This window comes from Camelus dromedarius, chromosome 16 (assembly GCF_036321535.1).
Source record: "Camelus dromedarius isolate mCamDro1 chromosome 16, mCamDro1.pat, whole genome shotgun sequence".
Classification (NCBI taxonomy): domain Eukaryota; kingdom Metazoa; phylum Chordata; class Mammalia; order Artiodactyla; family Camelidae; genus Camelus; species Camelus dromedarius.
This window is the reverse complement of record NC_087451.1, coordinates 56,019,822-56,046,589: the sequence shown is the minus strand read 5'-3', so window position 1 is coordinate 56,046,589 and position 26,768 is coordinate 56,019,822. Positions and strand designations below refer to the sequence as shown.

General features: G+C 58.6%; 1 protein-coding gene across 8 annotated transcripts in view; it reads right to left on the bottom strand.

The window, feature by feature from the left end:
• The window catches only part of RARA (retinoic acid receptor alpha), a 34,738-nt gene that overhangs the window by 1,709 nt on the left and 6,261 nt on the right, over nt 1–26,768 (bottom strand). Inside the window, exons 1-8 of one of the 8 annotated variants that reach the window (XM_064496058.1) lie at nt 21,808–21,926; nt 20,922–21,463; nt 6,897–7,045; nt 5,464–5,605; nt 3,341–3,501; nt 2,928–3,104; nt 1,458–1,662; nt 500–658 (exon numbers count right to left, since the gene is read on the bottom strand). In XM_064496058.1, the coding sequence (XP_064352128.1) occupies nt 500–658; nt 1,458–1,662; nt 2,928–3,104; nt 3,341–3,501; nt 5,464–5,605; nt 6,897–7,045; nt 20,922–21,099 (1,171 nt within the window). In that variant the 5' untranslated portion in view covers nt 21,100–21,463; nt 21,808–21,926. The other 7 variants (XM_064496057.1, XM_064496060.1, XM_064496056.1 and 4 more) reach the window with 7 other exon arrangements.

The window sequence follows — 26,768 nt, the reverse complement described above, 5'->3', positions numbered from 1 at the left end:
AGGGCTCAGCTCTCTGACATGAGCCAGCTCTCTTAAGCCCCTACACGTGGGGGGCAGCAGGGCACAGTGATTCCGAACTCGGGCTCTGGGGTCAGACTGCCTGGGTTTGACACTGGGCCCTTCCCGTGTGCTGTGTGCTATGGACTATTCTACTGACATCTCACAACAACTTAGTAAACACCGTCATTATCCCCACTCCTAGGATGGGAAAAGGAGGCTCAAGAGCTGTTGCCTAACCTGCTCAAGGACACACACCCACGTGGTCTGGTTCCAGAGCCATGCCCTTAACTACGGTGCAGAGATGACACTGCCACAGGGTTCACAGGCAGGGGGTCACCTGGGCATGGGGGAGTCCAGGTGAGTGGGGCATTGACCTGGGCACAAAGACGAGGGGTGTGGGCTCAGACGCTGGGGGCCTGACCCTATTGGCCCTGGGACAGGCATTGAGGCCTGCCTGCAGCAGACAAATGGGGCATCCCTGCAGGTATAGGAGCCTCACCCTTAGCACTGATGCTCCGCAGGTCTGTGATCTTCATTAGCATCTTGGGGAACATGTGTGGGCGGCTGGGCCTCCGTTTCCGCACATAGACCTTCAGTGCCTCAAGCAGCGGCTCCTGCAGCATGTCCACTCTGTCTGGCTGCTCCAGGTCCTGCCGGTCTGAGGAAGCAGAGATGCCAGCTGAGCAGTTGCCCTGGCCAAGCAAGGAACACAGCCGAGTTCCCAGCCTTGACCACCAGGGGGCACACCTGCCCAGGCCACGGGCTGAGTCTCTAGTCCCTGGGCTCCCCACACAGGGCAGTGGAGGGGGGGTCTGTGTGCTGCTAGAAAGGCCATAAGAGGTTCTTAAATGTGAGCAAAGAGGAGCTGAGGACAGGGTTTGCCAGCCCTGACAGCTCAGTTCACAGGGGTGGGACCACTGAACACGGGTAGTGCCATCCTTAAGCAGAGGCGGGTCTCCCATCCTGCCCATTATTCTGGACACCAGCACAATATGGCAGAACTCGTAACAATAAAATAGTAACAGCAGCCAACATTTACTGGCTCTTACTCTGGGCACACTGTGCCTTATTATTACTTCCTTAATCCTCCCATCAACTTTATGAGGTGGAGACCATTATTGCCCCCATTTTACAGAAACACAGGCTCAGAGAAGTTCAGCAACCTGCTATGGGTCACAGGTTGGCCAGGACTTGAACAAGGGTGGTCAGACCTTCAAGCCATCACACGTAAGCCCCCTAGAAGGAGCGCTGCCCGGAAATAGGGACCCAGAGCTCAGGTCTCCATCACTGCTCCCTCGTCATGTGGCCACAGACCACACTCTGCCCCTCTGTGAGGGATCTGACAGGGGCCAAGTTCCCCTTCTGCTCTGATGATCCCCAAGCTCCTCCCCAGGAGAGGCTCTTGGGGCTGCACCACCACCCAGGGCCTGGCCGCTAGACCCGGGCCCCCTGCCCACCTCCACAGATGAGGCAGATGGCGCTGAGCAGCCCAGTCTCAGCGTCATCCATCTCCAGGGGCAGCAGCTGGTTGGCGAAGGCAAAGACCAGGTCTGTGAGAGGGCCGAAGCCGGCGTTGTGCATCTGGGTCCGGTTCAGGGTGAGCCCGTCCGAGAAGGTCATCGTGTCCTGCTCGGGCGTGTACCGCGTGCAGATCCGCAGGATCTGGGTGCAGAGGATTCTCGAGTTCAAGAACTCACACCCCACCCCCAGCACTTCCAGCACAGCATCCCCCCAGGACCACCTGGCCAGCAGCCAGGTCCAGTGCTGTCCACCAGAACCTTCTCAACGATGGACACCATTCAATACAGCAGTCACAACCCACAACGTGGTGTGGCTGTTGGGCACTTGAAATGTGGCTAATGCAACTGAGGAACTGAACTCAATTAAATTTTAATTAATTTAAATTTAAATAGCCACACATGGCCAGCGGCTACCATATTAGACAGTGCTGACCTAGATCATCCTGCCTCCACACGGAGAATTAAGAGAAACTAGAATTTCCAGGAAGGCAAAGACCATAGTGGATTTATGTCTACAGTTAGCAGGACTGGGTACACAAGAGCTCAATAAATGTGTGCCATCTTCAACTCTGTCAAACCCTAATCCTGCCTCTTGCATCCCACCTCCCACCCCACCCCCACCAGGAAGAGCAGCCTGGTCATGTCTCAGGTTCCCTACCTTGGAGGTGGCAGGGAGGGAACAGGTGGGCTGAGACTATCAGGGATGACAGGGAGGACAGTCCTCCCTCCAGCCTTGGATTTGACAATCCCAGCCCCCCCACCGATCCTGCCTCCAGTCCAGGCCACCCTCTGGCCCACCAGATGTCCTGCAGTCCCCTGAATCCAGCTGGGGCCACATCAGCAGGCTTTTCGCATGCCCTTTCTACAAGCCCCTAAAAGCTATCTCCTTTTGGGGCATCTTCCCTCGGGCCCAGCAGTGCGGCTCTCTGTCCTACAGAGAGGGGACAGCCCTCCCCCATCTCCAGCCAGCACTTATCACCATTTTGCAATCTCTGTTTACATATCTGTTGCCTCCACCAAAAGAAGATTTTCCAGAGAGAGGACAGTGGGGTGTTCACCTCTGTTCCTGACACCCAGTTCAAGGCCTGGCCACACAGGGTCCCAGGTGAATCTTTATTAGGCTGAACAGATGGGAAGATGAGCGGCTGGATGGAAAGTTCGATGGAAAGATGGGCTGAGGGTGGATGGAGGCGTGTACAGGTGAATGGGTGAACCAGTGCACATGTGAGTGCTGAGTGGCTAAGTGGACAGGGGGACACACGGGGGAAGGGAAGTGCCATTGTCTGGGTGGGTGGGCATTTGGCCAGGTCGATTCCAGGTGAATGTTTAGAAAGGTGCTTATTTGAGTAGCAGGACATCCTCCAAGCACATGGGGTGGTGCCCAGGTGGGCGGGTGCAGACCCTCACCAGGATGTCCAGGCAGGCAGCCTTGAGGAGAGTGATCTGGTCAGCGATGGTGAGGGTGGTGAAGCCGGGCAGCTGCTTGGCGAACTCCACAGTCTTAATGATGCACTTGGTGGAGAGTTCACTGAACTTGTCCCAGAGGTCGATGTCCAGAGAGACACGCTGTTCTGAGCTGTTGTTCTGGGAGGACGAGGGAGAGTGAGGGCCTTCCCCTTGCAGCCCCCTTCTCGGCCTGGGTCTACCAGTCCCCGCAGGCCTGCCCTCTACCCACCTTCACTTCCTAAAAGCTTGGGGAGAGGAGGCAGTGGAAGAGGAGAGAGGGAGGGGAGGATGCAGAGGCACAGGCAGAGGTGCAGAGGGGCAGGCCTGGCAGAAGAAAGGTCCCCCCCCACCCCCACCCAGGCCGGGATCCATACCGTAGTGTACTTGCCCAGCTGGCAGAGGGCGGGGAAGGTCTCCTGGTGCGCTTTGCGCACCTTCTCGATGAGCTCGCCCACCTCCGGCGTCAGCGTGTAGCTCTCGGAGCACTCGGGCTTGGGTGCCTCCTTCTTCTTCTTGTTCCGGTCGTTCCTCACGGCTGTGGAGCACGGAGGCCAGGGTTAGACGGCAGGTGGGGGAAGAGGTCCAGCTGCAGCCCATCCCCCCCGCATAGAGAGCCGCCGGCTGCGGAGGTCACCTGGTGCAGGCGCACACAGGAGTGCTCAAGCAGGCAGGACGTCAACACACAGTCCATCCCTCTGTGCCCACCCGACCCACGCACCCAGTGTCTGACCCAGGGCCAGGACCTCGGCACACGCGCCCTTGGCCAGCTCGCCAGAATGGAGCCCGCACCCCGACACCTCTACTCCAGCCCACACTCCAGGGTGCCGGGGTCCAGGGCTGAAAGCACAGCACGTGTGTGGAGTGTCCCAGCTCTGTGCTCTTTGCCTCCCTGCCCCATACCCCCTCTGCCTCCAGCAAGGACCCACTCCTGCCTCCACTGGCCCCCGGCTCTCCCTCCTGGCGGTGGTCTCCCGGGGATCCCTGGGGCTGACTGAGAGCAGCTTCTCGGGCAGGCGAAGAGTAGGGCTCCCCAGCCTGAGAGTGGGGGGCCCGGGCAGGAGAATCTCTCGGCCCATTAGCCGGGGGAGCTGACAAATCACCGGGGGCGCTGAGCCGCACACACCACTCGGCTTTAAAGAAGCGATGGGGTCGTTACCAGCCGATTATCCCAGACACACAATCACTCACAGGGCCAGTGGTGGCGGCTGCTGACGCTGGAGGAAGGCAGGGTGGGGGTGGGGGGCCCAGGGTGGGGGCAGCGGGTGGGGTGAGGGGGCTGGCATAATTTGGAGATCACTCATGTCGATTCTGCAAATTCAATAAAGTACAAGGGAGAGAAGGGAGAGGGAGAGGGAGAGTGCGGGGATAATTTGGGAAGAGAAAATTGCAGCTGTGACAAGACGTTTATCATTCGGAAGCTTTAATTCTATTGAAATGGCAGCTGCTCAGCTCCAGGGCACAGAGCAGCCAGAGAGGAGGAGGGAGGGAGGGAAAGGGGGAGTTGGCGGTGGGAGGGAGAGGGGGTCCCCACCCTGGTCCTTCTGCGATGAAAAGCTCTGGGAACAGAAGGTGGCAGAAGCAGAGGGAGGAGGAGGTGCTGGGCCCTGCAGGGAAGGGTCCCAGGCCTTCGGGTCCTAAGTTGTCACCTACTCTGCAGCCTGGAGCCACCACTTCCTGGGCTCTGGACAACAGAGCCCCTGACTCCTGTGGCAGGAGGTGGCTGGTGCTACCAGGTCCCTCTGCTCCTGTCTGGGGCTCCTTGTGTCCCCCTCCATGTCCCCTCCCCACTTCCTTCTTCCACTGCCCTGCCCACAAAGGGCTAGAGGGTCCTACAGCGCCCTCCCTTACCCCATCCCCCAAGGCTCAGGCTCCATGGCAACGGCCACGCAGACAAGGAGGCGTCTGTCAGCGTCATTTATCTCTGACATCATCAATCACCGGTCACCACGGCAACACCCATGATTCAACACAAGAGGGTCTCCCTGTCCAGCCCTCCCTCTCTCCCTCCACCAGGCCTCAGCTGAGCCCGAACTGGAAACCCCCGTTCCTCTGGGATCTGAGAAGTCCCAATTCTCTCTTCCAACTCCAGGTCCCAGTCTTCACCAGACAATGGCTCTCAGATTCCTCTGCCTGAAGCCCCAACCCTTGCCACACAAATACCAAGCAGCAGCACCCTTGTCCTAAGATACACAATCTGGAAGGGCTCAGGGATGTCTCTGAGCCCCACCCCAAAGCCACCCAGGGCCTGGATGCAAGCCTGCTGGGAGCACCCACAGCCTGCCACACACAAACAGGAAGGGCTAGCCGCACATGGACACACAGCTGATGAGACAGACAGGTCCTTGCAGCACACAGGGACTGTACTCTATCACCAGCTTACACACCACACAGCGGGCACACGTGTTCACATCCACACACCCCTGCTCCCCTGGCTTTAGGGACCAGATGCTTGCGCCCTGCCTAGTGCATGGACTGGCCCCGGCCCTGCGGCACTCACACTCCTTGGACATGCCCACTTCGAAGCATTTCTGCAGCCGGCAGTACTGGCAGCGGTTCCGGGTCACCTTGTTGATGATGCAGTTCTTGTCCCGGTGACACGTGTACACCATGTTCTTCTGGATGCTGCGGCGGAAGAAGCCCTGGGGATGGAGGGGCAGGGAGTTGGGTCAGCCACACTCACAGTGGTAGCAGTGCAGTAGGGATGGGGGCAGGCAGGTGGCTGCTGCCCCCAAACCTTTGGCCATCACTTACCAAAGCAGGCCAGATAAGGTGGGGAGACTGGTCCACCTACAAGGATACCCCCAGAAGACTCCCAGTACATGCCTCAACACTGGGGTGGGCAAAAGTCTTCCCCCCAACCCACACCCACAGACTCAGCTTCCTCCCTCCCAGAATAGAAGACCTTGGGGCTGCTGGTGAATCAGGAAAAGGGAGATGGGGCCACATGGGAGACAGGCAGAGCTCTAAGATCCACAGCCCTGGACTCAAGAGCCTAGGAAGAGCCCCTGACTCTGGAAAGAGAGAAGGCAAGCAGAAAGAGGCCACAGAGAGAGACACACACACACGGGCTGGCCAGAGAGGTGGAGACACAGGTTCAGGAGCAAGGCTGCCTGACACATGTGCACAAACTGACTGATCACAGGTAGACCGGGCAGCTCCGGGCTGCACACACAGGCTAACCAGAGAGACAGACCGGGAACAAGCACGCAGGACAGCCAGACACATACAGTCCAAGGCCTTGCACTTTGCCCTTGACCTTTGGCCCACACCTGGAGATAGCCGCTACACACTGAGGGGCAGCCTGGGGCCCCAAGTCCCAAGGCTGTGCAGCTCCAGAGGCCCGATCTCTAAGGGAAGAAATAGGTACGAGGGGAGAGGAGGAGCGGCCATGCCCGCAGCTACTGGGAAGGCAGCAGCACGTCTGCACATGGAGCCTAACCTGGGTATGTGGAAATGCAGCCAGACACGGGGGAGCCCGCAGTCTGGGCACCTGAAGGAGAGGCTGAGGCAAGGCGCCTGCTCCTAAATGCCTCCTGCCAGACTGCCATGGTGAGGTTCAGGCAGGGCCACCGGGGGCAGGCCTCCTGGGTCCCCAGCCAAGAGCCAGGCAGCAGCCAGCTCACCATGGCAACCCGGGCAGCGGCAGCAGAGCCGGTGCACACCCTGCCAGCTGGAGGATGGAGACGGGGAGGAGAGCTCAGGCCGGAGGGGGACCTCTGGTATGGGGACTCCTGCTCATCTATGAGGAAGGAGGTTCTGCTAAGGCTCCCTCTCCTCCAAGGCTCCTGCCACTTTCTGCATAGAAGCAAGAGGAGCAGCTTCAGGGACATCCCGCCCTCACCACCCGAGGCACAGTCCCAGGACACAGCAGTGGGAACATCCCATTTATCTACTCAAGACTGTCCTTCCCAATGACCCTGTTCAACTCACCTTGCAGCCCTCACAGGCGCTGACCCCATAGTGGTAGCCTGAGGATTTGTCTTGACAGACAAAGCAAGGCTTGTAGATGCGGGGAAGGGGTGGTGGTGAGGGAGGGCTGGGCACTATCTCTTCGGAACTGCTGCTCTGGGTCTCAATGGCTAGAGAGAGAAGAGAAGGGTGGTTACAGAGCCAGGTCACCATTCTTAACTGGGTGCCCACCCTGCCTCCTGATCTCTCGCAAGAGCCTCTCCCAACCTCACCACTGCTGTCAGGATTCAAACTCCAGGGCAGGGACGCAGTCTCAGGAAAGCTGGGACTTCCCAGCCAGACTGGGAGAATGAGGCTGTCAAAGAAGCCTCCAGCACCCCCATCAGTCCCGTCTCCTTGCCCAGGACCCCACCTTCAAAACCAGAAAGATCAAATAATAAACCATCAGACTTGTATGTGGACGTGGCTACCCTTGGTGGGTCAAGTAGGCGTCAGCCTGGTTCTACAGCCCTGGACCCTGGGCAGCCTGGTCCCATCTCCCCCAAGTTAGGAAGGAGTTAAGGCTGATGAGGAGGGAGGGAAGAGGACACAAGCTGGGGGCAGAGGAAACTGGGGTCAACAGGATATTCAAAGCCAGCCGCTCCCCCACCCCCTCTGCTTCCGCTCCCCCCTCCGCCCCCTCTGCCATTAGCCACAGCCCCTCCTCCACCCAAACAATCCCCTGGCTAGGGACCCAAAGTAGGATGTGCAGAGTCGCAAATGTTGGGGCATAGCAGGTGGGGACTCCCTGAGATAAGCAGGGGGACCCCCTGGAGACAGAGAGAAGAGTCCCTCTGGGCCCCGGAAGCCCATAGCTCTGCGGGAAACAGCATGACAAAGGGGGTCTGTTCCCATCAATGCTCTGTCTGTCTGGCCTCGATACTATGTCCCGGTTACTATCCCCCTCCTCTCCTGCTATTCAGCTCTAAGAGGGCAGCCAGGAGGGTGACCCAGCCAGCAGGGGCAGCCCCCACTAGCCAAATCCTCCCCAGTGCCTGGCCCCGTGCCCATCACCCCAGGCAGAACAGGGCTGGGCTGCGTAGGGGCTGTCTGTGCCCAAAGCCTGGGCAGCCGGGTGTGTACTGTGCTCTATGAGAACTGTGACCCAGCCAACCCCAGATTCCCAAGGGGCCACCAGGCATCCTCCAGAGGCCTCTGCCAAGTCCACTTGTCCGGGGCCAAGGAGGGGCAAGGACGCCTCCCTTCCTGAGTAGGTAGTTTCCTGCCTCCTCCCACACCCCAGAATCCTACTTAGTCTCACCCCAAACTCCAGCACCTGAGGTTCTGGAATTCAAAAGGGCTTAGAATTTCTGCCTAAGCACCTCATAGCACCTCATGAGTCATGTGGCCCCAAAGTCCAGGCACAGAGGAAAGAAGCACCTGGATGGGGGTGGGGGACTGGTGAGCTGCATGCTACCACCCTCCCCCTTTACCTGTAGGCACAACCAGGGACTGCCAGGCAGTTGACAACAGGGAACCAAGCCAACAACCTTGGCAGGGCTTTCCTGGCTCTTAGTTGGGCCTGGGCACCATGTCCCTCGTCAGCCTGGCTGACCAGCACTGCTGTGGCCCCATGTCCCTGTCCCTGCCCAGAGCCAGCCTGCAGCAGAGGGACCCATGCCCCCACCAATCCAGACTCTTTGCTAACCTCCCCCACCCTCTGCTTCTCACCCCAAATCGAACTGTCCTGGCCTGGTTTTCCCCCACCTCACTCTCCCGGAGGCCAGACAAGCAAATCAGACAGGCAGAGGCCAGAGAACAGCTGCTGGGGGTGGGGCGGGGTTGGGGGGCCTGGGGGAGGCCAGGAGGCAGAGGGGTGAGTGACAAAGGAGCCCTTTGTTGTGCTAACTTTTTCCAAGACGTAAAAGGAGTAACAATAGACAATCCAGACTGGTGGGGAGGGTGTATCAAGGACAAGGGGGTGTGGGGGGGAACCTCGGCCTAGAATCCCAGTCAGCGTTCCAACAAGCAGAGGATGAAGGCACTGACTCCCCTCACCAGTCTTTGCTCTGGGACCACAGCCCCTTAAGGTCCTACCTCTAAAATGAACCAGAAGGGAAGGTGAGATAGGACAGAGGGAGCTTTGGGGTACAGAGTGGGGGTTGAGAGAGGGGAGGGGGCGTGGGGAGACACACGGGGAGGTGGGGGATACCTGGATAAGGGACAGACAGCTCTAATGCCAGGGACTGACTGGAGGGGCAAAGGCCCGTAGAAATTTGGAGCTAAGGCAAAGTCCAGAGGCTGTTTATGGAACTGGAAGAACATACTTTTCAAACGTGCTTTTTAGCAGAGATGACCCCACGTGGGGGTCCACAGTTTGGACTGGGTGAGGCCCACCCCACAGCAGCAGGCTGCCTTTGAGACTGTAACACAGTCTGCACCCTCTGCCCAATCCCTGGCACATCCCCACCTGTCGCCCAGGTAACAGCTCTGAGGTTTCCCACTGTGCCCTTTGAACCCAGAGCCCTGGCCCAGGCCCCACCACCAGGGCCCCCAGCCAGCAGCCTAGGGGAGCAGGACACTATGGGACCCTCATAGCCTCTGCAAGAGTTAGGATGCAGCTTTAACTCTGCACACCCGACCTAGGGGGAGGGAAGGACAGCCCCGGCCTGGCCCCTCCCCGCTCACCTCCCTCCCCAAAGGCCCCAGCCCACAAATCTCTCCTCTTCCAGCAGAAAGACGAGGCGGGAGAAGCATCACACTTTCTCAGCTCAAAGTTCCAGCGCCCAGCAGAGGGCTGGCAGCGGCCCAGGGAGCCAGGCGTCCCCTCCCGCCCGCGCTGCCAGGGTGCCCCTCCTCCGCTCCCGCTCCGCTCCGGGCGGGCAGGAGGCATAGAACACTCCGGAGTCCCCACGCCCCAGAGCCGCTCGCAGGCTCGCACAAGGGGCCGGTTTCCTGGAGGAGATCAGCAGGAAATCAGCCGGGCCCCCGGCCAGCGGCTCCCATCCCAATCCAGCTGGCGCCCGCTCCTCCGCAACTCCCCTCGCAGCCCCCGGGGAGGGCTGGGGAGGGGGCGCAGGGCCCTGCGTCCCGCCCTTCCTCTACCCCGGAGGAGGTAGGGGGGAGCTCTGGGTATAGCGTGGCCGCGGAGGAAGAAGGCCCCTACCCAGCGGCCACCGATAAGCATCTCTCCCCCTCCCCCAACTATGGGCATCCACGTGCTTCACATTCTTGGACGTCTGGAAGCGGGCGGAGGCGTGAGCTGCGAGATTGGTGGGGGACAGATGGAGAGCCACATCCTGCGTACCCCTTGTCCTCTGGTGCCCCGAAACGGGGGCTCTGGGGAGGGAGGCAAGATCCCCAGGGCCCTGCAGGATCTGGAAGGTCTCTTCCCACGGCCAACCTGCTCTCTCTTCTCACCATTGGTGGAGGTGGCAGGAGGGAGCCGAGAACTCGGTGTGAGGGGGCTGGAGGGTTCCCATCTCCAGAGGACCTACAGGCACACCAAGGGGCTGGGGAGAGACGCCCTGTACTCTAGACCTGGACAAGTTGCTACCCCCTGCCTCTAGGTCCTTCCTGTGCCCCACAACCACCCCCACAGCCACCATCCCAACCTTGGGGGCTGTGCTCACTGCCACACACCTGCACTCTCACCATGGGAACAGGGGAGCCCAGGCCTCTAGTTCCACCCCACCCTGTGGGGAACAGGCCTCCACTTCCCCATGGCCTGCTGGACTCAATCCTCCTCCCGCAGTTTGGGCCAGGAAGAGCAGAGCTGCCCCCAAGGGCCAGAGCCCAAGCTCTCAGATCCCAGCTTCCCCCAGTCCTCTGGCAAAGGAGGCCAAGGCTGTGGAGGGAGTGACCCTGGCAGCCATGCCCCAATTATCTCACTTAGGAGGGGTCACCTTCCTCCAATTCCGGGAGGATGGGAAGAAGGGTCCTGGTGTCACACCTTTCAACAGTCCCTTTTTTCCCCAAAGTCAACCGTTGCTCACACCTCCCTCCCTCCCACCATCTGCAGCCAGCTGCCTCCCAGCCAACCTGCCCCAGAGGCAAAGGTCAGGACAACAGAAACGCTAGGGGTGAGGTGGCTCTGAGAGGGGCAGAGGGGGGGTGTCTCTCCAAACCAGGTCTCTCTTCCTGGAGCAAAGAGGTTGGGGGCTGCCCTTCAACCCTCTGCAAGCCACCAGGCCCCCAGAGACCCACTCTTCCTTCCCCACCACCCCCGGCAGGCAGCAGGGAGCAGTCAGTCCGGGAAGGTGGGAGAAACCCCAGGGAAGAGCTGAGCCCCAAGCAGGGTAGATAGAGGACGAAACCGGAGCCAAGTAACACTAATCCCCTGAGCGCCGCTCTCCCCCACCCAGGTACACTACCTCATAGCCCGATATAAACACACCCAGGTGTGCACCCCAGGCGCTCACAGCTCCCGCCAGTGCACAGAGCCCCTCCCTTCCAGGGGAGCCTGAACCCAGTCAGGGGACTGTGAGGAGGGAAGGTGTGCAGGCTGCCAGGACCCCAAGTTTCTCATCAGCGCCCCTCTTAGGAGGTACAGCCCAGTGCCAGCCCCTCTTCCCAAGTGAAAACAGGGTAACAAAAGGACACGGCTAGGGTGGGAGGGGACGCATAGGATGCATCCCTCCTTTCCAGAGTAGCCTGAGACCCACCAAAAAACAAACTCATTTCCCAGAAAACAGACTGTACCAGGATTACAAGGGAGGGGGGTTCTTCCCACCAGAGTAGCTTCTCCCCTCCATTCCTGGGACAGAAGCTTCAAAGGTGTCAGCCAAGTGCCTAGGGCCAGGACAACCCTCAAAAGGGCAGGTGCCCTTCCCCAAGAGGTAAGGGTTGGTTAGGGTGGCCAACGACGGGCGTCTGATGAAGTTGCCCCTTCCTGCCACACCCCACTGCCAACACCAAAGACATCCAGCGCTCCCCTGACACCCACTCTAGTGACGCAAGGGCTGGGGGCAACAGCTGATGCCCAGGACAGGGCTCTCCCCCAGGCTTTGCTAGGGCTGGGATCCGGGGAGGAGGCCCCTCCTCCTCCGTGTAGACAAGCCCACTGATAGGACATTTACCCCACCCTCCAAGGTGGGAGAAAGGACCACTCAGCTGCGAAGCTATTGCTTCCAAGCAAGAAGATATAAACTGGGGGCAACGGGCTTCACTTCCCCTGCAAGAAGTATAAGAAGAGATGAACAAGTGTTCCTGAAAGGAGGAACCCCCAAAGTTCCTCAGCCCGAATAGCGCCCAGGGTTCCTTGGGGGAGTCCAATTGTCCAACAAGGGCACCCGAGTTTCAGCAAGAGAGACAAGGGAAAATGAAGGGTAGAGACAGGACCCCCGCCACCACGCCCCCAGGCCCGCATCCCCTGGGAGAAGCGGAAGCCCCACAGCCCACCCCTACCCCTAGCTCCCACAATAGGAAGGGGAGGCCGGTACCTACAGTGGTTTGAGCCATTCCAAAGCGGAGTCCGGAGTGGGGTGGAGTAGGGGCCGGGGGCAGGGAGCCCCTTCTCCGGGAGCAAACAGGCCCGGTTCTGGTTATAAAAATCCACCACCAGGAAGGGATTGGGGGTGGGGGTGAGCCCCCCCACTTCCACACTCTCGTACATCTTCCCCGCGAAGACAAGAGGTCCGGGCGGGGAAGTCCTGCGCGCTGCCTCCCTCACTCAGCCGGCGGCGCCATCCGAGAGCTGCAGGGGGCGAGGGGTAAGAACCCCCGCCCCGACTGGCGGCGACCCGCGCCGGGGGCCGCCCTCTGCCCGAAGTCCCGCGTCCAAGTCGGCGGGCCGCCCAGCCAGTCCCAGGTGAAAGGCGGGGAAGTTGTGAGTACTGAATGCGGGGGTGGGGGTCCCTCAGCTGCCCCCGGGAACGCCCGGCCGAGGCCCGGGAACTAGGCGGCTTCACCTCGAGGGGGCTCCCGTGGCGAGTCTCATGGTGTCCGAAGCAGAGTCCCGCTGCTCCCCAAGTGCGCCGGCCGGGGGCGGGCTCGGCGCGGGCGGGGGTCACGGAGCACTTCCTCCTCCCCGCCGGCGCTCCCGGGCTTCTCCCGGGCGAGGATTCCGAGTGGGGTGGGGATCGCGCGGCCCCGCCTCCGCCTCCGGCAGGCCCGGGGCGGCCGCCCGGCTCTTGGTCTCCGGCGGTGCGCGCCGCGGCCCCCCCAACACGGCCCGCGCGCCCCGTCCCCTGCAGCCCCACCCCCTTCCCTCCGCCCCGTCCCGTCCAGGCACCGCCCCTGCTTTAACCCTTTCCCCGCGGGTCCCGCGGCAGAGGGCGCCAAGCCGGGAACTGAGAGGAGAGGCGGGCTGTGGAAGGCGAGGAGGGGGAGCCCGGGAAGGGGGAGGAGAGAAGAGGAGAAGGAAGGGGGAAAAGGCTCAAGTGGAGGAGTGCGAGGAGTACTGACGGAGGCGGGGTACTGAGAGGGGAGGGGGCTGCGCCAGGACGGAAGAGGCGCGGGCGTCTCCCCCATCCCAGTTCCGGCTCCCAGCCTCCCCCGGTGGTTTGGTCAGTCCCCGGCCGGGCGATGCCACGGCGGGGGAGGTGGTGGGCGGGAGAAGGGGGTTGGTCCCGGTGTCCTCCCCCAACACCCCCCCCCCCAAGCCCAGGCCTCATTTGCCTAATGCAATGCGGCTGAACTCTCTCTGAACTCGCCTGGCGGCGTCTCACCTCCGGGTGACCCACCCACCGCTGCCCGTGACACTACCCGCTCGCCAGCCCGCCCGCGGGGCTCGCCCACCGGCCCCCTGCCCGGCCCGCTCCCCCGGAGACGCGGAGAGTGGCGGCAGGAGGCGAAGGGCGGGGTTGCTTGTGGCCGAGTGTTAGCAACGCGAACGCGGCGTGCCGGGTGTCTCGGGTGTGACATTGTGCAGCTTGGGTGCCGTGTCAGAACGAGACACCCGGCTTGTGTCATTGTCTGTGACATCATGTGTGACTCCAGCCGGCCGCCCGCCCGCCGGAACCCGACGCAGCAGATCGGGTGCTTTGCCACCAACGAGTGCAGAGGGGGCTCCCCGCCCCCCACGCTCTGCGTGCTTCCGTTGAGCAAACCCCGCCCAGGGTGTCTCCCGGCGGCGGAACCAGCATTGGCCCCCCACGGCACCGTCCAGCCCTGGAGAGAGAAAAGGAGGGGCTGGTGCCTTCCAGCTGACCACTTCCTCCCGGAAGCCCTCGGGGTGCCTGTTTCACTGGAAGAAAGACCTAGGCTGGGTAGGTCTGAGAAGGAGGGGATGCCCCAGGAGAAGAGGGTATCCTATTACTGCCTCTGACCGCGCAGAGGAGCTCCCTCATTCTAAAAACAGATAGGAATTTACATGCTTCCCAAGGATACTCTTCTAGAAGCCAGGTTCCTAACATACGTTGTCATTTAATCCTCAGAGCAACTCAAAGAGATAAGTGGATATTATCCCATTTTACAAATAAAGAAACCAGGGTCTCAGCAAGGCTAGGTGAGTTTCCAAGATCACATTGCTAATAAAGGGGACAGTGAGAATTTGAACTTTCTGCCACCAAAGCCCATATTCCCACCATGCCAGGCTAATTTAAGGAAAACAACTTTATGACCACCCTCCTAAGTAGATACCCTGGTAAGCCTGCTGTTGCAGACCTTATGGTGCAACAGCCATTTAGCAAATAATCACAAATACATATATTTATTATTGTGTATATATATATAATTGCAAACTAAGATGATTAGTATTATGACACAAGTAAACACACCAAGTGTACTTTGAAGGATTATCACTGTAGGTACCTAATTTATGTTGGAGGGTCAGGGAGGACCTCAAGGCAAAGACTTAAAGAAAGAGTAGAAGTTTAGAAGTTAGTCAGGCAAAGAGTAGGAAGGAGTGGAGTCCCAGTAAAAGAAAGAGCCTGTGCAAAGGTCCTGGGGTTACAGAATTTCGTGGGTTCATTCAACAAATTAATAGAGGGCCAGGGTAGATAGAACATAAAATTCAAGAGGAAAAGAAACCCAAGAACAGGCTAGAGAGGTGGGCTAAGGCCAGACCAGGTGGACTTGGGCTCAATTAGACTTTTGGATTTTATCTTAAATGCAAAGAAAAACCCCAGAAAGAGTCCAAGTAGAGGAGAGGCAAGATCTGATTTAGTGCTATAAATAAAAAATTTAACTCTGTGAAGCTGTGTGAGGAATGGATTGTAGGAGGGCAAGAGAGAACAGTTAGAAGCTACTGCAAGGGTCCAGGCAGCACGCAATGGTAGCGCAGCCTAGGAAAGTGGCAGTGGTGATGGACAGAGGAAGGTAATCAATGGGGACGTGGTGGGGCGGAATGGGAATGGTGGTAGCAGAGAGGACTCTGGTGTGTGGTTTGTGCTACAGCAAAGTTCCCAAGACTGCAAAGTAGAAAATTTTCCTGGGCTGGTGGACAGGAGGGTGTGGGACTCCAAAGTGAGGTCTCACCTAAGGGAGGTCTGGGCTGCAGATGGAACAATGCTGGGGTCTGGGGCACGTATGAAAGCCTTGCCTGTAGATGAGATAGCTGGAGGAGAGGGTAGATTCCTTCCAAGGCCCTTGGTATCTTTCCTCCCAAATGAAGTAGCTCCTGGGCACCAGTTATGTGCTAGGCCTTGTGTTCACAGCTTTGAGGTACTCAGGGATCTGAGACTGTCTCTGCCATCAAAGACCTGCTGATCAGGCAAAGATCTTCCAAATGATTACAGCTCACAGCAGATACTAGGTGGAGAGAAGTCACTTCATGGTAGAGAGAAGAGTGTTGTCAGAGGAAAAATAAGGACTTGCAGGCATCCAAAGAGGGAGGGAGAGTGAGCGGGGAAGGGGGAACATCTGTGAAGGTTTCTGGGAAGAGGCAGTATTCAAGATGTTCCTTGAAGGATGGGTAGGATTTCCGGAGCGGGAGAAGGGGAGAAGTCAGGGTGAGACGCCTGTTCTGGGCAATAGCAAGGTCATGGGGCAGGTCAAGCAGAACACAGTGTTCTGGGGCAGTAGGAGAAGAGGGAAATAGGAAGGCTCTGGCTGGCTGCTGGGGAGCAGCGGGGGTGGAGGGGAGAAAACCTAGTGGCAGGCCTGGAGCCTATCTGTCCTCCTCTGCCGCATCCCTGACAACAATTCCAGGGCTGTGTGCTTAGCAGGCCCTCAGCAGTTTGGGCTGAACTGAACTGGCCCCGACTTGTGCCATGCAGGACTCCCTCCTGTCCCCAACCCCATCTGGAGGGGATAACAAACAGAAAATCGTGAGGCCCAGAACCAGATGGACATCGGGTCCTAGTACAGGGTGGCCATCCCCCAAGACAATGGGGCTGCAGGGTACTTAGGTACCACTCAGGCCCTCACCAGCAAGCAGGTCACCGTGGCCTCACAGCAACCTGCCTTGCCAGCAAGCATGGATTAGGAGTCTTGCTTTAAAAAGGAGGAAACAGACTTGAGAGAGGCTGAGTGACCTACCCAAGGCCGCACAGAAAGAACTGTCCTTTAAGATTTCTGCCAAGGAGGCCTTGGTCCCTGGGCTGGCTGAGGTTCCCGGGAACCCAGAAGTCAGAATGAGGAGGGGAGGGCCTCTATTTCTGATCCAGCCGGGGCTGCTGGCCTCCAGCCTACCCTGGGAGACCCAGCTCTACTGGCTGTACCCCAACTTCATGGAGGGAAAGGAGCAGGAAGGCGCTGTGGGCACCGCCCCAAAGGGATTTGGAGAAGGGAAACACTTCCTCTTTCCGCAGACACGACCCCTCAAAGGGTCGTCAGGACCTGCACTGGCACATCCCCATGGGCACAGTGCCCTTGGCATGGGGCAGACACAGTTTCTCAGGTCCTAGCCTGACTAAGAGGACAAGCTTCCTTCCCTGAGTCCCCTCCCCCACCCCCACGCTGGGGTCCTGCCCTGAGGGAGCTTGTGTACTACCAATGCTTCCAGATAAAATGTGAGGAGGCCCCATTTTCATTCAAAACCCCATCCAACAGTCTTTTGGCTGACTCTGCATTTTGGACCCCAGGAAAGGCAATGCTAGCAGTACCCCCTCCCCCTAGCTGTCCTATTGTCCAGGGAGAGTGTGGGCAGGAGGGAGGGAGGGAGGACACCAACTAAAAAGGGGAGGGAGTGGCAGAGGAGAGGAAGGGGAGAAGGGCACACCTCCTCTGTCTCCCCCAGACCCTAGGACCACTCTCCGGTCTTTTCTCGGCACACACAGCAAATGTGCAGATGGAAAGGAAAAGTCTGGACCTTGTCTTTTAGGGTCTCCCATGCCCAGCTCCTCTACTGATCGCTTCCAGCTTCCCTGCCACAACTCCACAAATGGAAACAAAATAAGAATAAGAACTGTGGCTTTTACATTCTGTTCCTACAGTGTCTGTCTGGAGATGGGGGGAAGGGTGCCCGCTGAGCTCTGCAAACTCCCGGGGCTGCAGTGGGCTGATTCGGGGGCGGGGATGGGTGTGAACAGATTGTATCCGCAGCTTCCAGGACAGGATGCAGATCTGGCCCAGGCCTCTTATCGCGCTTTCCCTCCAGCCTTCAGGATCAAAAACAGAAGAGGAGGCGTGGCTGGGGGGGTGGGGAGGCTTCCCTACGCCCCCTACTGGGTGAAGGGGGGAGGTCCTCAGGCAGAAGCTGGGCTTTAGCCTTGAGAAAGGGGGGTTTCAACGTGGCACTGATCACCCCAAGGCTCCTCATAGTACCCTCAGGCAGCTGCCTCTCTGGAGGGTAGAAAACAGCCTAGCTTTAAGGTCACTTAGCTCAGCCACTTAATCACCAGCACCGTTCCTCATGTGTAAATGGAGATAATGTCCCTCTCCCAGGATTGTGGGGATTAAGATTTGTAAAACAGAGATAAGGTCCCAGGCACACAGTAGGTGTTCCACAGATGTTAGCATCCCATTCTCTCCAACTCCCACCCTGGGTCCCTTTCCACTGATGTCACAGCCCCGGGCGCCACAGCAATGAGACAGCAACGGTCACATGCAAGGTGAGGAGCTGAGAGCATGACGTTGCTGATCTTGCCTAATCTCAGCCCTCTGAGGGAGGCTCTGGTCACATCCCTGTTTTACAGACGAGGAAACGTGCTCAGAGAGGTTATCGCGTGCACAGTAGGCAGCAAAGCCAGAACGCAAGCTACGCTGCCTACTCCCTGGGGCCCCACGCGCCACGGAGTTCCCAGCGTGAGCAACAAAACGGCAGGTTTGCTTCCTCTCCAGCCTAGACTAGCAATAAGAAATAGAGACCCTTCCCTCCCCAAGCACACAACACAGTCACATAGCCCTCCCCCAATACACGCTATGCCCTAAGTCACTGCCCCCTCCGGCACACAGTCGCCCCTCCCTGGCTCAGCATCGGATTCTCCTCAAACATGCTCTGACCCCCTCACCCAATACCCAGAAGCTATTGATCCCCTTCCCAAGGCACACCCGACCTTGACCTCCCCACCCCTAAAACACACCCAACCCCTTCCCCCCCCCAACAAGACACACAGAATCCCAACCCTCTACAGTAAATACCAGTCCTCAGAGACCAAGGCCCAGGGGCTGCTTTAGAAGGGAATCCTGTACCATCTCTGGAGCATCCCACTCTGGCTCCCTAGGAGACTATAGTAGGACAAATACCCACCCTTCCCCCAAGTGACCCGGACAATAGCTCTGTCCTTTCACAGGCCACCCAGTCTTTGAAGGATACACCCAAGATCCAGACTCCTCCCAACTTGAGGAAAAGAATGGGCAGCAGAGGGGGAACTCTCCGAACACCTCTGCTGATGGGAAGTGGGAGGAGGGAGCCTCACCTCACGGGCAAGGTTTCCTACAGAAAGTGTGGCAGAGGGCCAAAGCCTGTCATTGCTCCTGGCAGGAATGGGGGCCACAGATGTCCACCTCTCTTAGGAGCTGCCTGACCCCAGCATTAGCCCAGCCTACCGTGGGGAGAGCGGGAAAGGCAAGGCTACCTCAATCTCTGAACCTTGAGCTGTCGCACTTTGCTACCCACAGCTGAGAGCCGGGGTCACCAGGCCCCCCAGCCCTGCCCAAGAAGGAGGGAAATGGCCGATTCCTGCTGGCTCACAGCCATGCCTCTGCTCCCAGAGAAGGGGAAGATGAGGGAGAAGCTCAGAAGCTGGGGCTCTGGGTAGGAAGAGAAATTGTTTTTGTTTACTAGGAGAGGGCAGGGAAACCCACAGGCTCACAGAGGGAGGGGGCAGGAAGGGGGCATTGCCTAACCTGGGTGGGGAAAGCCAAAGAAGGCTCCACTTGCCCGAAATGTGGGCACCCCACCCTGGGGGGAGAAGCTTACCAGGGTGGGAAGCAGGGGACCCGGAAGCCCTCCCCACCCACCTCTAAGAAAGAGGAAGAAGCTTGCAACATTCAAAGAGAGGGCAAAACATTTGCTCATCAGGCCTAGGACAGGGCAAGGACAGGGGCCAGGCCAGACCCCTCCAATCCTCGTGAGTCCAGGCCCCAGGTGGACAGAGTGTCTGGGGCTCTGTTTCCATCACCTGGGAAAAACAGGTTGTCCACTGGCATCAGGCTGCGGGCCCCTAACTTCTCCCTCCCTAAAAATCCCACCCTGGCAGGAAACAGATGCTCCAGTTACCTGAGCTGGGCTATGAATCCCAGTCCCTGCAGAAGCAGCACCTATCACACCCAGATCCCAGGAGGCACAGACACACGCACTCATTCCACAGCCACTCTGAACCCAGAGCCTGGCCTCCCCCATCACCCAGCACAGCCTGAAGACCAGGCCACAACGATGTTCCCCTACTCCCAGGTCAAGATGCTGCCCACTGCACACTCTTAAGGGAGGAAACAGAAGGTGGAGGTTTGAGTAGGCCGCAGCCACCTGCCCCCTGCCCAGGGCATAAAGGGTGGGGACCTAAAGGAGCTCAGACTTCGAGCCCCTGCTCCCAGCAGCTATTGGGGCTGGGAGGGAGGGGGCCACCGTGCAGCCAGAGGAGGCAATCCAGGAAGCAGTGGTGGCGGTGGGCAGAAGGCCAGTGCGGGCAGTGAGGCGCCCAGCCAGGGCCTGCCCCTGGGACAAAGAGACTCCCTGGCTCCGGGCAGAGTGCACTGCCCCCATGCTGAGAAGGGGGCGCTGACCCAGCCTAGCCAGGCACATGGGGCAGCAGTGCAGGCCGCTTGCCAGTGGCCATAGGAGGGGTGGTGGGTGCCTGGGGCCGGGTGTTCAGTCCCTGCCCGCCAGGAGAGGTGGGACACGTTTCCCAGGTTAGCAGCTGACCAGCCAGCCCGCTGTCCGTGGCCCCTTCTGCTGCTTCCACCCCCTCCCGCCTGGGGCCAGGCCCCGGCTCCCTCCTCCCCCAAGTGCTGGCCTGGCGCCCAGCTGGGCCCTGGGGGCCAGAGTTACTGTAAGCGGCCTGGCAGGCCCGAGGCCCGGACTCTGCCAGCTGGCCATAGCTGCCGCCACCTCCCACTACCTGGCTCGGCCAGCCAAGGATGGGTACCGAGACCCCCATCCAGCCAACAGGCAACCCCCATGACAGAGGGCGGAGGCAGAGAGAAAACACAGCCCTGACAAGAGCAGACTTGAGTCCACAGCCAGAGTCCAGGCTGAGCGCCCCCTCCTGGGACACTCACCCCGTGTCCACCAGGCTGCCTGGGGGCCCCTCCCTCTCACCTTCCCCACAAAGGGAAGTACCACCCAGCCTGGCCAGCAGCTGGCAGGGCAAGGGGAGGGGATTCTGCTTCTTCAAGCCTCTTCCCTCAGAGGTACTGGATGGGGTGGGGCAGAAGTGGGGTGCTTCTCTCAGTAGAGCTGCCATTTCCACCAAATGTCGAGAGGTTTGTTTACCCGCCTCCAGCCTGTGTCCACTTCTTGGAGCTATTTATAAGGCCCTCGACAGCAGAGCACAGGGAGGGGGTGCAAGGGGCACCGCGGGACAGTACTGTCTCATCACTCCTCTGCCCCCCAACATCAGACACACCACCTTGTAGATGAGCCTATGAGCCTTTCATCCTCGAGCCCCCAAAATACGGTCCCCCTTGTCTGGGGAAGACCTCGCTGCTACAGCAGAACCGAAGTGCCCAGAGGCCCAGCCCCAGGCTTGCCTCCCTCCACAGCCCTCTCCCACCCCCTCCCACAGCGCCAGCCACCCCACTTACTGGCCGGGGATGGCGTGCTATAGCCGCTAACCGGAAGCTGGTGCTGGAGAGTGGTCAGAGCGCCTGGCGGGGAGAGTCCACCCAGCATGGGGGGGAAGAAGAAGGCGTAGGGGGGCACTGGGTAGCCATTGAGGTGCCCTCCCCCAGGTGTTGGACAGGAGCTGCTGTTGCTGGCCATGCCAAGCAGCCACAGTCAGAAGTGCAGGCAGACAGTCTGGAGAGAGGCTCTGGCGGGCTTCAGGCCGCCTCTCCTCGGGGCATGGGGCCTGGGCCCAGAGGGGGTTTGGGTGGTCAGCCCACCCCCCCTTCTGTCCTGGAGCTGCCGTCCAAGGCTAGCAGGCTAATCTCAGCCTCCTGGAGCCCCCACTCTCGCTGGGGGCCAGGTGGGCTGGGGGACGTCCCAAGAGCTGGTCCTGTGGTATCGGAGATCCGTGAGCTGGCACTTTCCCGGGAAGGTCCAGAGCTGGCCTTCAAGGCGCCGAAAAGGATGCTCTCCTAGATGGGCCCCGGTGAAGCAGCTGGGGGGGCCATGTCCTGTGGTGCTGTAGAATGAGGAAAGACAGGTGAGTGGGCACCAAGGAACGGGGCTCACGGGCATTCCCTGTGGAGCTCCCCAACCTGGGCGGCCAGAGATTTTCCCGCGGCACCCGGCTGAGCAGACAGCTGGCACCATGCCTGGCTGGCAGAGACGGCCTGGGAGCAGGGCCCAGACACTGTTGGGGGTGGTAGGCCAGCACTGCCAGGCTAGGGAGACAGGGACAGAGCCCAGAGCCGAAGTCCTCTCACTCACAATCCTGAGTGGAAGGGGTCCCCAGTGCCATGCCACCCCAGAGGATTCCTGCAGCAGAGGAAGGCAGCTGGCCCTCCTTCCCCTAAAGCGGGTTACCTGAGGTCAAGATGCAGAGAACGTGTGCTTGAGGGGAGGAGGGAGGAGGAAGAAAAGCCGCTTCCCTAAAGCACTGGCACTTCTCAGAAAAATGACTCCTAAGCCAGGGGGCCCTTCTTACACCACTTCCCCCCCAAATCCAACCCGAGCACCCCAGATAGGTTTGTCCCACAGGCCCAGGGAGGAGGCCCGATTACATACACACAAATAAGGAAAAGGGAATCGAGGACTCCTGGGTACCACCTCCAATGCTCAACAGCATGATGGGCCAGGGGTGGGCAGTGGGCTAGGAGGGCAGGGACTGCTAGGCGTGGAAGCCCCCTACCCCCAGGCAAGGGAGACTGATCTCAGAGTTCACTCACATACTCTGCAGAAGCAACATCCTTGGAGAGGTGGGAGGTAGGCAGAAGATGAAAGGCCAGATGCCCCCCTCTCCAGTGTGCACACAGATCCACACCCTGTTTGAACAGCTGGGACCAGAGGACACGCATAGATAACAACATGGGTAGCAAGAAACAGAGATGAACCCAGAAATTTCCATGGCACAGTGAGACAGACAGCAACAAGAGTAAAGAAAGAGATGGAGAAAGAAGTGTCCACAAAACGATGCTTCAAATCCACTTGGGGTATAGGAGGATATGTGTAAATAAATACAGATGTATGTATTATATATGAGTGTGTGTATATATAAACACATACATATATGACACATGACAGACAAAAATATGGCCAATCAAAACCACGATGAGATACCACTTTACATCCACTAAGATGGCTACAATCAGAAAGACTGATATTAACAAGTGTGTGAGGATGTGGAGAAACTGAAACCCCTACACATTGCTGGTGGGAATGTAAAATGGTGCAGCTGCTTTGGAAAACAGTACGGCAGTTCCTTAAAAGGTTACACACAGAGTCTTATGATCCAGCAATTCCACTCTTAGGTACCTATCTACCTAAGAGAAATGAAAACACAAGTCCACACAAAAACTTGCACGTGGATGTTCATACCAGCATTCCTGACAGCCAAAAAATAGAACTGTCCCAAATGTCCAGCAGCTGATGATGGAGAAATAAAATGTACATCCATCCAATGAGATACTATTCTGCCATAAAAAGGAACAAATACCGATCTATACACTACAACATGGGTAAACCTTGAAAACATTCTGCTAGTTGTAAAAGACCACATATTGTATGATTCCATTTATATGAAATGTCCAAAAGAGGCAAATCTATAAAGATGGAAAGTCAATTGTGGTTACCAGGCACTGGGACAAGGGTTTGAGAGAAATGGGAAGTGCCTGCTAGTGAGTATGGGGGCTCTCTTAGGAGTGATGAAAATTTTCTTAAAGTGATTGTGGTGATAGTTGCACCATTCTTTGAATATACAAAATTCTCTCTGAATTGTACACTTTAAGGGGTGAATTTTATGGTATATGAATGACATCTCCATTAAGCTGTCAAAAAGAAGACAGAGAGAAAGGAAGGGAGAAAGGAAAGAAAAAGAAAACAAAAGAAGAAAACAGAGCCACAGAGACCCAAAATAAGGACTGCCTCCTTTTCCAACCCCTTCCTCCCCAAGCTCAAGCCATACCAGGTTCCAAGCTCCAGGCTCCAGGCTCAGACCTGGAATCCAGGGGACACACACACGGCCAGTATTTGGCCGAGGACCATGCCTGGGATGGGGAGTTCTGCCAAGGCCACTGTGGACGAGGCCAGGACTTCTGGGCCCAGCTCAGCCAGCCAGCCAGACTGTGCCTGTGAGGGGCTGAGGGAGGGGAGGCAGGGACAGGTACTTGCTAGGGAGGGGGCAACTCCCCTAGGAGTGAAATCTGGACCTGGTTAATGACCATGATTTTTCACTGTTACTAATTATGACAACCATAGGGCCTCTCTCCTTATTTCTGAGTGAGGTGCCCCCTTCCCTCCCCGGGCCCCTGCTGATTCCCTCCCAGGCTGGAGAGAGGCTGACGTCAGAGGAACAGGGGCCCCACCCATCGGGCCAGCTGCCACCCTGGCCCCCCCAACCCCTGAGGGGCCCCACACAAGGGGAACTCGAGCCAGCAAGGGAAGGAGGGGCTGCCTGAGCCTCATTGGCGTTGACAGTCAGACCCTCTCTCTCAGACTCTCTCACACACACACACACACACACACACACACACACTTGCAGAAACTCACACGCGCAGTCTATGGAAAGCATCCGGTGGGCAAGAGCACGTCTGCACACCCAGCCTGTGTGTGTGCGGGCGTGCACATGGCACGTGAGGAGAGGGAACCTGGGGGTGCGACCTTTCCACACCGGGGCTCCACACACAGTGAAGCCGGCTCCAGGCCTGCGTGCACAGTCCGGGACACAGCTCCCCACAGACATACGACCACAGCCCCACGGTTTCCCAAACTGCACATTCCCTGGCCCTAACTCAGCCAGGCTGGCCTCCGCACCTGCCTCCTTGCCGACCCAGGGTCCAAATACGCACAGAGGTGCACCCTCTGAGAAACAGCCAGGTGGATTCAGGTCCACCTAGGGGCCCGCTCCCTGAAGTGAGGCCCGAGGCCGAGGCCCAGGAAGCTATTCACTCCAGACCCCATACATACTGACCCGGCTTTGGAGGGGTGGGGGCAGATTCAGTCTGGACCCTCTGAAGCCCACCCTTGACCTTAGAGGAGAGATTAACAGCAGCCACCTTAAAGCCTTAACTCTGCTCCCAAGTAGTTTGAAACTGGACCATACTTAAAATCTCGCCCACAGATACACACCCCAGGGAGAGGCTGGAAGGCCTCCTCCTCCCCCTCCCCCATCAGAGCCTCACTAAAGGAGCTCAGCCTGCAAACTTCAGTGCAAAGTTACTCAGCTCCCCAGGGGAAGCCTTGAGCCGAGGGAGGGGGTAAAGGTCACAGAAATGGGCCAACGGCCAGACTGGCCAAGGAACAGGGATGGGCAAGGGCAGGGATGATGGGGGCGGGGCCAAAGAGCACAGGCCCTGCCTCAGAAGGCCCCTCTGGAACCATGACCCCTGGGGAGATGCCTGGGCCCTGGCCCCCTGCACCCAGGGGTAGAGAAGACACTGTCAGAGAATCGAAACCAGCACCAAAGAAAGGGAAAACAAATTACCCACATCCAACCTCCACCCTATGCCTGCCACCTCCACTGCCCATGGGCACCCTCGACGGAGAGAAAAACCACAGGCCCACACCTCCCACATTTGGAGCCCATGCTAGGCATGGGAGAAAGAGGGGTGGGATAGGGGGCTGCCACCAGCCATGCACCCCTGGCCTCCCTCACCCCTAAAAGGTGCCAGGATCCCTTCTCCAGGGTCAGGTGTTCGTTATGTTATGTCCCCAGAGTCACACCCTGGGGAAGAAGCAAGAGCTGACTGATCTATAAAGAACCAGCCGTGAAAGAACCAGAGGTTTGAAGGGTCAAATCTCAGCTCTGCCACTCTGGGTGACCTTAGGCAAGTCACATAACCTCTCTGAGCATCTGTTTACTCGCCTGTGAACTGCCTACCTCAACAACTGGTTATGTGATTTAAGAGATAAAAGTCCTGGAAAGCACCGAGCATAGAGCCTGGCAAATAGGAGGTTCGGGTTGACAGGGTCCCCTCCTCCCCCAAGCCCACCAGCACCACTTGGGTGGCTCCCTGCTCTGTGCCTCACTGGGCACTGTGTCAGCTCTCCCTTCCTTCTCCCAACCAGGGCCAGCATCTGCAGGCTGGGCTGGCAGAAGAATTACCCATTTCCCAGGGTCTGCTCCCCCCCCAGACTGAGAAGAGGAATGTGGGGTGAGGACTGTTCGGGGTGTGGGTGGAGGCCTGACCACAACCCTTTCCCAAATTCCCTTCTTTCATTTCACAAACCAAAAAAGGGAAACCTTTGGATTTGGGGAGGGGGAGGAGGGGAGGAGAAATAGACTATTTCCTCCTCTACCCTCAGGGGAGAGGAGCCAGGGGTCCCCAAACCCAGCTGGCCCAGCCCCCCTTCTTCATCCACTCTCTTATCTCTGCTCCCTGGGTTTCCCCACAACAACGGGGCTCCCGAGGACTAGAAGCCAGGCAGTCCCAGAGGGGCTGAGAGGAGGGGACAAGGATTGGGAGCTTAAAAGAAGGGGAGATGGGGGTTTCCTAAGCATTCTAGACAGTCAATGAATCATATGCAAATGACACCCGAAGCTCAAGCTCAACTAGGGGGTGGGGGGCAGGGACTCCAGACCTGGCAGAGCAAAGACCTGGCCCCACTGGACCCCCTCCTCTGCCAGGAGCTGGCAGAGCAGGGCAGGGCGGGACAGGGCAGATTTCAAACCAGAACAGTGGGCTGGAACTATTTATAAACTTTCCAGGAAAACGCACGCACGCGGGCACACACACACACACACACACATACACAAAACCACAATGTCTCCCTTCCCCCATCCTCCTCAGATCAGCCGACTGATGAACACTACTCCCTTTTCCCCTTTTTTCCAGGGGCCCCTCTCTCTTCTCCTCAAAAGGCAGGCGGCCACTCGGGTCTTCTGTTTACCTTTTGCTCACCCGGCTCTGGGCTGCAGGAAGCTGGCCAGGCCAGCCTCATTTTGAAAGAGACCACCCCAGGAGGGCCTGAGAAGGATCGGTGGGGTGAGGCTGGGACAGGTGGAGGGCATCTCTTCCCCACCAGCCCCTCAGAAGCCCAGGCCTGCCTCGCTGGAGCTAGGACTTGTTCAAAAGCCTGTCTCAAGCATGCACAGGCCCTGAGCACATCCTGGGAGAGTCCAGGGAGGGCTGCAGTCCAGCGTCTTGCCTCTGGATGTTGTCTGTGCCCCACTGTCTCAAGACGCAGCCCTTAGTCCCGGAAAAGCAGGTCTGATGTCTCCCCAACTGGTACCCCACCGGGCCCAAGGTTCTACCCCAGCTGCACAGTGCTGCCTGACCTCCACGTGTCACCATCTCAGCCGTGCCTGAACACCAGGCAGAAAGGGCAAC